Source organism: Pleurodeles waltl, chromosome 1_1 (genome assembly GCF_031143425.1).
Source record: "Pleurodeles waltl isolate 20211129_DDA chromosome 1_1, aPleWal1.hap1.20221129, whole genome shotgun sequence".
In the NCBI taxonomy this organism is placed as follows: Eukaryota; Metazoa; Chordata; class Amphibia; order Caudata; family Salamandridae; genus Pleurodeles; species Pleurodeles waltl.
The window spans coordinates 432,206,456-432,219,939 of NC_090436.1; the positions used below are offsets into that span (position 1 = coordinate 432,206,456).

Consider the following 13,484-nt stretch of genomic DNA (forward strand, 5'->3'; position numbering starts at 1 on the left):
GTTGGCTGGCAGTTGCTGCTTCTGCCTTAGAGAGAACAAAGACTGGACTTTGCTGTGTATCCTGCTTGTGAAGTTTCTCCAAGGCCTTGGACTGAGTTGGCCCCCTGTTCTGAAGTCTGAGGGCCATTAAAGACCCTACCAGCACCTGGACTATCTCGCTGAAACTCCTACCCTGCCAAGTGGTGCCCAATTCAGTCACTGGCCCCTTGAAAGGAGAAGCTGGTGAAAAACTAAGAAGAACCAAGTGCATTGACTTCAGCCGACGCCCAGACTGATGCCATTGCCGGATCCCGTAACGTTGCCTGCAACTGAAGCTTTTGTCCCTGCTGGAGTGCGACGACCCCGCAGGCCGGACGCAGATGCAGCCTCGCCGAAGTCCACGACTCCATGAGCTCCAAAGTGCTGTGTCACTGACGTCCATGACACCCGACTCCGCCGCAGCGCCTCCAGACTAATGGTGTGACCGCAACCCTGTGAGGTTGTCTCTCCACGTCGTGACTGCTGGATAACGACCCTGCCAGAAGTGCAAGGAACTGACGCTTCGCACCAACATCGCCTCACCTCCGCAGCAAGTATGCAACACCTCGCACCGACTCCTTGGCTCTGCAGCACTGGAACCAACGCTGCACCGGATCCAGCGACGCCTCGATCTCCGACTCCGTGCACCAGCTTGTTTCCTCATTTTCTCAATGTACTGTATCTGGGGGTCTGTGTGACTCCGTGACCGGTGCCATTGACATCGGATTGTTGGGAACGACTCCGTCATGATGCCGTGATATCACCAAATTGAAGCATTTGTGTTTCTAAGTGCTATATTGAAGTTTCATCTTTAAAAATTTGTAACTTTGCTTGTATATGTTGGATTTCTGTTGTTTTGGTCTTGTTTTACTCAGATAAATACTGGCTATTTATATTTTTCTATCCTTGTGTGGAGTCCTTCTGTGATGCTTTCACTGTGTTGCTGTATGTGACTGTACAAATACTTTACACATTGCCCCTGAGAAAAGCCCGACTGCTTGTGCCAAGCTACCAAGGGGGTGAGCAGGGGTTATCCTAAGTGTGTATCTCCCTTACCCTGACTACAGTTGAGGGTCCCTGCTTGGACAGAGTGCATACTGACTGTCAAGCAAGAAACCTCATTATAATCTGCATCAAGATCTTCTACACTCTGGCCAAGAAGCAACCCCCTTAAGGCTTGTGGGCTCATTCTACCAGAGCCAAGGCTGAAACCACTGCAGTACCTTACAGAGTACCTGTTCTGGATATCTGTCAGGCAGCCATGTGGGAATCACTGCATGCATTTACTAAGCACTACTGCCTACACAGTCAGGTCCGGCGTGAGGGGCCCTGTTCTTAGGCAGTGTTGTTTGGGTATCTATTCTTAGGGAACAATTCTGAAGCAAGACTCTATCAGATGAATAAGTTACTTCCCGTTGGTAATGCCTTATCTGGCCGCAAATTCCTTACTAACCCTCCCATACTTCCTGCTCTCCCATCCTTCATTCTCTGTGAACTGTGGGTTCCTTCTAAAGAGGTCTTTGAGGACCTCACTGTGACACACTGGTCACATAACCTCAGTATTGCTCTGTGCTCTTGGCGTGGAATGTAGTCACAAAACTGAGGTCAGCACGTTGTGGTGGTGCTTATATGGACACCATGCACGTCACCCCTGGCGCGGACAGCGCCTATGATGCAGATGTGGCACTGATCGATGCCACTTACTGGTGCACAAATGGGACTGCTGAGAATATTTTCCTGATCCAGTCAGATGCCTGGGAAACATTTTGTGGAATCTGAGGTAGATGGTCTTTATCAGACAAAGCGTTACCAAAGGTAAGTAACTTGATCTTTATTGACACAAGATGTCATTTTAGTTTCTTCAAAAGCATGTTTGTTGGGAGTTGTCATTTCATTACATGTCTGTATTTAATTATGTCCATTATAGTTAAAATAATTAAAACTAGTTAGCTTGCATGAAAAATAAAAGGCAAAAAGGTCTCCTCAAAAGTGTTTGTGTGAGAAACTATAACTGTTAAATGATCTCCCTGTTCCATCTTTAGATAAAGTGCTCTGTTTTTATTTGTTTTTACTTCTTTGTTTCACCCTACTTTCTCAGGAACTATCTTCTAAGCTGCATTCATCTGGGAAGGTTGAATCTGAGAGTCTTCTGACCTGCTTCAACCACCTAGTGCAAGAAAAACTGCCAGCTGCTGAGGCAAAAGACATTGCAACCTATGAGCAGAGTTTGAAAGATTGGAGTATAGAGCAGGCAAAATTGATTGAGAGAGAAAAGGAGATGAGAGAAATAGCCAAACGGGAGCAAGAAGCCAGGCTCGCCGCTAAAGGTGTGACTCAAACAGCATAACTTGTTTGCTCAACTGAAGATTGTCCACTTTTACTAAAAGTAAACGGTCTGTTGGTCTTTACCTATTTATATACATTTGGCTGCACCCTTCATGGAGTATATCCAATACAATTTACTTGTAGATAAATAAAGATAACACACTTTTTCATTAATAAGAGGTTTCTTGTCTTGAATTGCTTAAATGTTCATGTGTGCATTTATCTTTTTATGTGATGTTAGTTAAATCTAAATATTAGTGCGTAATGTAAATGGATTATATGGATGTTTCTAGCTCGATGCATTTGCTACAGGTCTTCCGGGCTCCTTTTTATGTCTACAGAAGATTATCCTTAAATATTAGTGTGACATATGACTTCCAGTCCTCAGTCACTGTGTCCACACTTGTAACCTCTGCACTTTTCTTCTAGGTAGGCCTCAGAGGTCTCTTTGGACATTTGGAAGGATCTCTTTATTTCTCTAGGAAGGTGTAGGATGTTGTTTTCCAGCCAAAATAGTTATAGTTTTTATCCCTAAAGCTATCGCTCCAAGCAGTGTCTTCTTCCTGGACTCCATAGAGCCACCTAAGACATTGGGTAGCTCTTCTAGAAGCTCTAGCGTGGTGTGGACTCCAAGTTGCCTGCATCTTTGCTAACATAGCAGCATACTGCAGGCTACTAACTTCCACCAGGAGGGTTAGCAGGAGAGGCCTTTTTCAATAATGGGGGGGACCTTCTGCCATGCACTAACCCATAGGCAGAACATTTGACTCCTTTGTGTAAGGAGGGTCTGTATTTCAGTCAGGAAAGCTTAAACCTAACCTTCTCAGAGACACATTCATAATATTCACGGAATTATTATTTTTATGTCTTCATCCTGACAGATGGGCAGCTGATTGTTTGGCCTTTAAGGCATTTGATAACTCATTTTGCCAATGCCTATAAAGATAGTACTTTAGTAATAGAACCTCTCCTGAGTGATACAGTTTAATTGTGGGATTTGATTTAATAAAGACCATAAGTCAAACACTGGCTAATCACCATCCTTCTCATCAAACGGAAGGACTGATGGGAAGGATGGTGGTTAGCCAGTGTTCGACTTATGGATGGTCTTTATTAAATCAAACCCCACAAATAAATTGTATCACTCAGGAGAGTGCTTTTCCAAAACAAAAAAGAAGCATGTTTTTCAATAATTGTCTGAGAAGAATTCATGCATAATTCCTTCAATCCTAGATTGATTCTTTAAATTCCTACATAATTCCAAATCCAACTCCCTGTAATTCTCTGTATTTTCTTTCAAGACCCCTTTTCTCTAGCAGAAATATTTCTGCATTCCCAATGCTATACAGTGTTTCAAATTTTATTTGACAGGACCACAATGTCTTCTGACCAGTAGTTTCTTTCATGTATTTGGACAAAATATTGAGTTTTAAATATCGAGTTACAGAAATACTGGAAAAAAAATCATAATACCAAAATATCTTGATGGAGAAATATCATTGTCAAGAATATCGATTTTCTTTTTTATTTTATTCGTTTTTTATTTTTTTTATTTTGTATTTCTTATTTTTTGTTTAAGGTAATATCGTTGTCAAGAATATCATTGTTGTTATGGGGGTGTGGCCGACTGCTGACTAAGATGGCCACTTCCTAGAGCGGCTCCCAATCCCCTAACAATCCAGCCAATCATCCATCATCCATGGCCCGCCATGGAGACATAAATGGTGCAAGGCTGTGGAGATACCTCTATTCTGTCTGCGGCTCTGAATGGTGAATTGATCAGCGGGGCATGGTGCAGCGTGGACAGCTGCGGCCTCATAGTGGAGATGCCTTAGCAGAGCCAGGACTCAGAGTGAGTAAAGCTGGGGCCCACACCTACAGCGGGGAAACATAGACCGGCCCGAGAGATTGCATTTTGTTGGTGAGCACACCTGAACTGTGTTTTGGTGCTCCGTGTGGACTTTGAGGCAGCTGGATACCCGACTGAAGCTGCGTGCCATCTCTCCACGGGGCCCTGGGGCCTAGTGCGTCCTGCCCCTAACTTCACTCCTGATGACGGACTGCGCCCTCGATTGCCCCCCAGACACTATAGAGGCAGCAGGAAGACCACAGTGAGTGAATAGGGGCCCCCGAAACCGTGCCGGGCGGGAGCCTCTTGATGTCCGCATTACCAGAGCCCGAACTGTGAGCGAAGTTTGGGGCGTCACCTACAGCAGGGAAATATTGACAGGTCCTGAGGACCTTCAGCCTGTCAGTGATCACACAGTCCTGTGAATTGACTCCCCCACATGGCCTCCTGGGCAATGGGAAGCCCGCCTGAAGTGGCATGCTACCTCTTCGGAGTATACCGGGCCTAGCATGAACAGCCCTCAGTGCTGCTTCAGACAATCAAAGATGCCCTAGAGCGGTCCCTGGGCACTACAGGAGCTGTAGGCTGACCCCAGACTAGTACAGGGCCCGAGTGAGTGAAAATGTGACCCAGGAACAGTGTCTACACCCTCTAAAGTCTCAATACACCTGGTGTGGCCTATCTAATGTAAGGCACATAGTGGGTGAGCGTGAAGCTGCATAGGTTTTACAGAGGTGCACAGACCTTGTCCTCATGCCCCACACTGATTTTAGAACAGTGGAGCACCTTCATGCCAGTATATGGGCTCCACTTCACTCCTCCTGCACACACCAATTGAGGGCCCTCGAATGAGAGCTAAGCTTGTCTGACAAAATCCCTGACTCCTGGAGGGGTGTTGGATCGCCACTTGGCAGAGGCACCTTCAGACTTGAAGAGGTGCCCATCAGTGAAAAGTTAATGGGTGGACACACTCACTCGGGCCCTCACTCCACCTACTCACTCTGAACAAACTGCATGTAATCATTGGTTGCCTTATATGGATATGGCCCTGGGAGAGAAGCCTATATTTGACCACGTACCCATTCTTTAGACAGCTGGGAGATCCTGCTTACAACTGACAGACACAGGCATATAGTGGCCTTTCCACACTAGGGAGCCCTTTAGGGCACTTGGACTCACATCCGGGACTCTTGAAGTACACTGACCTCAATGGAGGAGTTTCTTCAAAAAAAAGGAGGGGATGGGAGGATTTATGGTCCAGTGTATATCCTCCTTTTAATAAAATATGATACACTGTTCCAAAAGAATAGGGAGAGGAAGTAAAGGAGTCCTGATCATCAGGAGCAAGAGTCCTCACACACCGTACTTGGTGTCATGCTTCATCATCGGACAGCTCCTCGTCAGACCGGCGCTGCAATGTCTGACGGGCTCCCCCCTAAAAAGGGGGGGCTCTTTGCCGGAGATCTTTTGTTTTTGCCGATGATGCCGCGGAGCCAAGTATGGGTCCGTGGGGAAGGAAAGTACAGGAATAAAGGATAAGATTGGCTCAGGACCCTCACTAAGTGATTTATTCTTTGATGTTGGGAAATGGCCAAGATTAAAAAAAATTGGCAAGGGAGTGAAAATTGAGGTAATGCTCAGACACTCACACAAGAAAATTCAAAGAAGGAAGTCGGTAATTATCCGAAATTCCTTAATATGTGGTCGACATGTTTCGCGTCTTGATATGGTCTCAACAGGATCCTACGACGCTTCTTCAGGACCTATTAAATAATTGGACTTCTTCAATCGAAACCCAAGTGAAAAAAAGAAAAAATTATATATATAGACTCCTGCAATCTATCGTTTACAGTCAAAACGTAGTCAGTCACTTACTAGGATAGAACAGGACTGGCTTTTTCCTATCAGTCACCCTAAATACAAAAAGGAACAGAGGTTAAAAATATATAATCTCTTCATTGAACATGAAAGAATAATTCAATCAAGTCAGTGGAAAAATAGTGACAAACTGTGCAACACATCGTGATGGGGTGGGAGGTAGCAACCCATGCTGGTAGTATATTGGTTGGGCTTACCATCTCCACTAGAGAAAGGGCTTCATGGGATCACGTAGGCCTGATGCCCAATACACAAACAATCTGGTCAAGGTAAAACAAAGACATGTAACAGGGAGAGCATTCAAAATGAGTAACAAAATAAACAGCAAGGAGTCTGATCCTCAACAGTCAATCAAGCGCCTTCAACGGTACCACAATGTATGTCAGAAAGACTTAATAATGCAGTCAGATCAAAAAAGAACCAAATAGTACGTACTAATATGTGCAATGAAACACCCTTCATTTCATAATAGAACACAGCAATGGTAGAGACAAACGCACTGGATTCGCGATGTTTATACATGTAACTCAATTCATAGTGGCATTTAAGCACGTGCTCATAAATAGTGAAATAGACATGTGCAGGGATTGGAGTTTGAACAGATAATCGGTCTCTCCCCCTTATATATTAAAATGCTCAATGAAACATCAGTCATTCCCTCATGGAAAAACATCAACGGTAAAGACAACAGCACCGGATTCTCGGTGTCTGTGCATGTAGTCCGTTTAATGGTCACAAGTAAGCAAGTGCTCATAAGTGTTGAAATGGTCACGTGCGGGGCTTGGAATATTCAACAGGTTATGAATACCTTTCCTTTGTTGTCGAAGAAGGCCGGGTAATTAGTTAAAAAGATCGAGATTAACAGTCTCTGAACAGGTCATTTTCTTTAGTGACAGAGACACAAACACACAGGTAACTAATGGAGGAGACACTCGACCTCCCCTAAAGGAACCGGTATCTCAATTCAATAAAATGGCATTATGGTCAAACATATCCATAAGGACGTGCAGGTACTCACTTGTGTGCGTTTCGGTGTCAGGCGCAGCACCTACCCTCAGGCTCCGTTCCCGAATGAGGCGGAAGCCGAGTGCTCCAAGGGTATAAATTATACGCGAGAAGTGCGCGCAAGCGTCAATTACTCAATTGGTTGCTTGGTAACTTCTCCCTCCGAACGAGGCGCGATAGGGACAAGAAACAGGTAAAAATTAAAGAAGGGACTATCAAAAAACGTCAATAGAGAGTGAATAACATGGCGGCCATCTTAGGCTAGTGTGCATTGTAAGAGAAATGAGTGTATAGACCACTCAGGGACAGCATAAACGACTCACAATGCCCCCATCTGATACAGTAACTTGCTCATTAGCCAACTCGCTACCAAGGGAGCACTTAATTCAATTATAGAAAGTGTAGAGGGGAGTAACCAGCTCCCGTAGGAAATGTTACCACTGAAGCCCAAAGTGTAATCATAAAAGAGTACAATAGTCTGTATCTTTTAGATTATAAGTAGATCATCAGTCAGCTGATGATTGTTTATATTGACAGGTTGAACCAGGGAATATCATCATTCAACCCTTGGCGATGGGTGTTAAGCCTGTAAACCCAGCGCTGTTCAAGTTCAAAAAGTGGACGTGTACCTTCTGAGGTGCTGGTCTGTAAAACAACCCACCACATATCATCTGGTGTGTGGTTGGACTCAATGTAATGGATGCTAAGTTTAGTTGTAACTCTGCCGCAGCGGATGTTGCTGCGGTGTTCATTTATTCTTGTTTTCACTGCTCGTGTGGTCATACCTACATATCGAAGATTACATGGGCAGGTGATCAAATAGACGCAATTGCGAGTATTGCAATTGGTATGTTTCATCAGTCGCCAAGTTAGTATAGGTTCGAAATCTAGGGTGTCTGTCCGTTTAGTGAGGGAGCATACATTGCAAGACCCACATGGAAAGTGACCCTTGACTGGTGGAAGATCCCATAGAGACCTTTGGCTGGACGAGACCGTATTGAGTCTCGGTCGAGTGTGTACTAACATATCTTTAACGTTGGAGGTCCTCTTAAAAGCAAAAACAGGTTTAGAGATACTCTCGCCTCCACTACAGAGAACAGACCATCTTTTATTGATGATCTTTTTGACTGTATTAGATAGTGGTGTGAAGGTGGAGACACACGTCAATTTGGTTTCTGTGGATTTGGGAGTCAGCTGCAATAGTGAATCTCTGTCACTATATTTGGCTCGTTTGTAGGCCGTCCTTATGACTTTATCAGGATAATGGCGGTCATGTAGTTTAGTCTGTAGGTCAGTAGCTTGGGTATTAAATAGTTTGAGGTCACTACAATTCCGTCGAAGACGTAGGAATTGCCCGTACGGTAAATTGTCTCTCAGTGCCTTAGGGTGGTGGCTGTCATATAATAGCAAGCTATTCCGATCTGTCATTTTATGATAAGTTCTTGTCTTCAGTTTACCTCCCTCAATGCTGATCATTAGGTCTAAGAAGGGGATTTCAATGGTAGAGATAGAGGATGTGAAGTTCAGAAAGGGATCAAGACCATTAATCCAGGTCGTGAAAGAGTCAACTTCTGAGGCAGAGCCATGCCAGACAACTAAAATGTCGTCTATATATCGACGCCATAGTTTAATGTTGTCAAAAAAAGGATTTGTCTCTGGCAGAATGTAGCGCTTCTCAAAATCATACATATACATGCATGCTAGACTAGGGGCAAAAGTGCTCCCCATCGAGGTACCGCGAATCTGGTGGAAAAGCTTATCCTCGAACTGAAAAAAATTCTTTGTCAAGGCGAGGCTAGCACAGTGCATGATGAAATGAACAGGGGTAGTTGACTCCAATCTGGCTGACAGAAGAGCTGCCTCGACTACCTCCAGTGTAGCTGCCTGTGGAATATTGGTATATAAAGCCTCAACATCAAGTGTGATGAGGGCATGAACATTAACTGTAAGGTTTATAGTTTCAATGAGATTAAGGACATCCTTTGTGTCCCTAAGGTAAGTTAGCGATTGTTGTACAAGAGGTCGTAGAAACTGGTCACAAAATATAGATAATGGTTCAAGGACAGACCCAATCCCTGATACTATCGGGCGGCCCGGTGGGGGAGATCGGCCTTTGTGAATCTTGGGAAGACAGTAGAAATATGGTGTGCGAGGCTTCTCAGTATCCAAAAATTCTGCTTCTTTTTGTGATATCCATTTGTTGCCGCGGGCCTCTTCTATCATGCCCCGGATCTCAGTTTGTAAATTGGCCGTGGGATCCTGGGTGATATGTGCATAATAGGTAGAATCACTGAGAAGGCGAAGACATTCCTGTCTATAGTCCTCTGTGTCCATCACAACGATGGCACCTCCCTTATCTGCTGGTTTTATGGTAATGTTAGTATCCACTGATAAGTCGTGGAGGGCCTCGTTTTCGGCTCTAGGAATGTTGTTGAATCTGTGCCGTGGTTGCATTTTCATAATGCCGGAGGTGACCGCTTTTTCAAAGGCCAGAACCTCACAGGGCATAGCGGACGTGGGTGGCATGAAGCTGGAGGGTTTCTTTAGCCCAGAATCCTGGGAAGAGTCGTGAGTAGGTTTATCTTTAAAAAAGAATTGTAGTCGAATCTTCCTAAAGAAGCGAGAGAGTTCGCATTGGAGGCGAAAAGGGTCGTCCTTGGGAGTAGGAACAATGGAGGAGTGACAGACTGTTGTCCCTTCGTCCCTGTGTGTTGGCTCGCTACCGGCCCTCCTACGCAGCGTGTCAACACGGACCCAGTGCCAGATATATTAAGAGACATGCGGCGGATAACCCGTCAGGCCGCTGGGAGATATCCTCTTGGTGAGTACTCCCAGGCAAGCAGCGATGAGTACCACTGCCAGATCCCCCTCCCTCCTTTCCTTCTGGACCAAGGTGGCGCTACTCCACAACGGTAATGACAAGGGGTTGGGGCACCCGAGCTGCCCACCAGACTAAACTTTAAAAAAAAATATATTTTTTATTAACATTTTGCTGTTGTACATATACATTATAATTCAAGATAGGAGCTGGTTCTTTCGTCTGTATTTCAGGGTGTTACATGATCTAAGAGGTTATCATACAATGCGTTATACCATTACATCATGTCCAGATACTCTTAGTTCAGTTCTTTGGAGCCTCGTGTATATACCTGGGAGCCACATGAGAGCTATACCATCAGCCTAATTTCCATAATTCTAAAACAGTCTTTAACTAAGATGAAACAAACGAATAATGCGATGGTACGTGTGTGGACAGGCGGTTTCACTTTCCGGGGTTAGCCTCTTTTCCTTTTCCCTTAAGAGCAGGGTTAATTCCCTTCATGCTATCCGTCCCTATTAATCCCAAAACGGTATCTCCTTCATGCAATGCCCAATTCCATCTATCCCCTTCCTGTCATTTCTGTGTCCTTAAGCGTTATATGCCATGGCTACAGCCGTTTCCCTTCTATTGTCCGTTAGGATCTAGGTCTCTGGTTCGCCCTTCCTTGCCACAGGTATTGGGTCACTGCTTTCTTCTATTCCTGTCCCTCAATCTGATTCTATGTCAGTCCCTCTGTAGACGTGTCCGCTCCCTTCAACATCCCCTCCCATTTCGTCAGTATCTCCTCCCACTCTGGGGCTATGGGTGTTTGGCGGAGTCCACGCTCCTCCTCTCTTCTCAGTATCTGTAATTCTGCTCTGGACCACTTCTCGCCTCCATTCCATCAACGAGGGGCATCTGAAGTGATTTCCATCCCATTGTGATCAGTCTCCGATATAGAACCAGAGCCAGGTCCAAAAAGCGACCCCTCACCTTCCCACGTGGAAGTCCCGTTCTAAGACCCAGGAGACACATAATAGGGGATAAGGTCAATTCCTTTTCGAGCAGTCTAGTTAGGTCTGCTAACACACTGTCCCAGCCCTGTTGTAGTTCGGGGCAGTTCCACACCATGTGGTCAAAATCTGCATTCACGTTACTGCATCTGGGACATGTCCTGGGTTCCCCTCCGTACATTAAGGATAAGCTGTGTGGGGTAAGCTACGTCCCGTGGGTATAATTATACTGGGTATACCTCAGTCTTGTATTTCTCGAAACCTCCTTTGAATACGCTAGCACCCTACTCCACTCAGAGTCTGTTATCTCGCTTTCCAAGGATCTTTCCCATCTCTCCCTTAGGGGTTGCATTGGATCAAGGGCCTCCCCCTGTTGGGCTCGGTACAATCTTGTGATACGGTGGGAGTTGTCCCCTAGTGTTAGGAGGAGGTGTAAAATTTGGTGAGTGGTAGGCTCTGCATTCACTGTCTCCCAGTGTTATCGTAGATTATGTGTTAACTTCTGGTATAGAAGAAATTGCCCCAACGGGATTCCCTCTTTATTCACTAGGTCAGTAAAGAGCCTCAACACCCCGTACCGGAATAGGTCACCTACCGTCTCCACTCCTGCTCTTTTCCAAATCCCAAGTCCTGTACCTATCAAGCCTTCCTCCCCCAGATCTATTAATAGCACGGTCAGCGGCAAAGCCGGGGAGTAAGGCTTTGCCCCCACCCGTCTTGTGCATCTCTTCCAGCATGATATGGCTACTTTTGTCATCCTACTGTCCACTTGTCGGGCCACCCTCTTGTTAATCATCTGCGCTCTGACCCGATCCGTGCCCTTTTCGCCAGCGGTAACCCATCTGTCCAGATATCCCTTCCCAGCGAGCCAGCTGGTGACCCATTGCAGTTGACATGACAGGTAGTATGGCTCGAAATCTGGGACCCCCAGGCCTCCCGCCAGCGTTGGTCTACAGAGGGTCGGGAGTGCTGTAAGTCTGCGGCCATCATCCCAGATAAGTTCCCTAAGTAGTGTGTTCAGCTCACGGAACCATGCCGAAGGAATCAATAACGGCAGGTTAGCAAAATAATAAAGGAGGCGGGGCAGCATGATCATTTTGGATAACGAACTTCTGGCCATTATGGATAATTTTAGTGAGCGCCAGAACCCGACCGAAGCCCTCAAGGAACGACGTGCCCTCCCAATGTCTCCATCCCGCAAATCCCCGATCTCATGGTATATTTGTAAACCCAAATACTTAAAGGTACGTGGGGCCCAAACCATGTCCTCTGGGCCGGAGGAGGGACACTCATAGTTCTGTGTTAGGGGGAAAACAAATGTCTTACTCCTATTGAGGCGTAATCCTGACAGTGCACCAAATTGGTCCAGCGTCAGCAGGGCCCAAGGTAGGCCCGACTCCCCGTCTGTGACGTTTATGAGAATGTCGTCTGCATACAGTGAGATGATATGTTCTGATTGACCCCATTTTATTCCCCTGCCAGCACCCCCGCTTCGCATCCCGGCCGCAAGCGGCTCTTTGGCCAGGACGAATAGTAGTGGCGATAGCGGGCAACCTTTTCGCGTCCCCCGATAAATAGGGTAAGTATCCGATATCACTCTGCCCGTCCTCACCCTTGCCAGTGGCGCCATATACAGTAAGTCTACCCATTTTATCCAGCCCTCTCCCATACCCATCCGCTGCATCACTGTTCTTAGATAGTCCCATCTAATTGAATAAAAAGCTTTCTCAAAGTCTACTGCAAGCAGCACTCCCGCCGTGGGTCTCTCCTCTTCAGGCATGTGCAAAACAGCGAATAGGTGCCTCAGGTTCAGAGAAGTGCTGTGGTTCGGAACAAGGCCATTCTGATCTGCATGTACTAGCCCAGTGATGTGACGTAACAGTCTGTTAGCTAAGGTTTTACTAAGGATTTTAAAATTGTTATTCAGCATCAATAATGGCCGAAAGTCAGCTACTGAGGCTTCCCTCGACTTCGATTTGGGCAGGGGGACTAGCAATGCTTCTCTATGTGAGTCTGGCAGTACTCCACGTTGTAATGCTTCCGTATACATCTCCACTAATTGGGAGGCCAATAGTGCAGAATATTTTTTTGTAAAAGTCCATTGGAAGTCCATCCGTACCCGGGGTCTTACCAGGGGCTAACTGCTTTATAGCCTCCTGTACCTCATCTACCGTCAGTGGGCCACCTGGACTATCTTGTTCCTCGGGTGGCAGCGTGGTCAGAGGGAGTGGACTTAAGAAATTATCTAGGTCATCCACCTTAAGCTCGCCCGGGGCCCTGTAGAGTAATAATCCTTGAAGGCGTCATTTATGGGTCCCGGCCTACATAGACGTTTCCCCCCCCCTCCTCCCCCTCCCCCTGTTCTTCCACTTGGGCATAGGACTTCCGTGCTTGGACATACTTTTCCTGTTCTGTGCCCTCATTCCCCCTACTACGCTCCCCTTCATGCATTATCGTCTCCAAATTGTTCAGTTCCCGTTCTAGAGTGCGCCTCACTCCAGCTGTTTGACTTAGACAAAAACCTCTAGTTGCCACTTTGAGGGCCATTCCAGGGATCTTGAGGAGGCAGATCCCTTGTTATTTTTAATGTGGTCAG

At 46.0% G+C, this 13,484-nt stretch overlaps 1 protein-coding gene across 1 annotated transcript in view; it reads left to right on the forward strand.

Moving 5' to 3' along the window:
• MRPS27 (mitochondrial ribosomal protein S27) overlaps positions 1–2,520 on the forward strand; it is a 260,540-nt gene extending 258,020 nt beyond the window's left edge. The window contains exon 11 of the mRNA XM_069224131.1: positions 2,117–2,520. Within this exon, the coding sequence (XP_069080232.1) occupies positions 2,117–2,365 (249 nt within the window). The 3' untranslated portion in view covers positions 2,366–2,520. The remainder of the gene's footprint in view (positions 1–2,116) is intronic.
• The last annotated feature ends 10,964 nt before the right edge of the window (positions 2,521–13,484 follow it).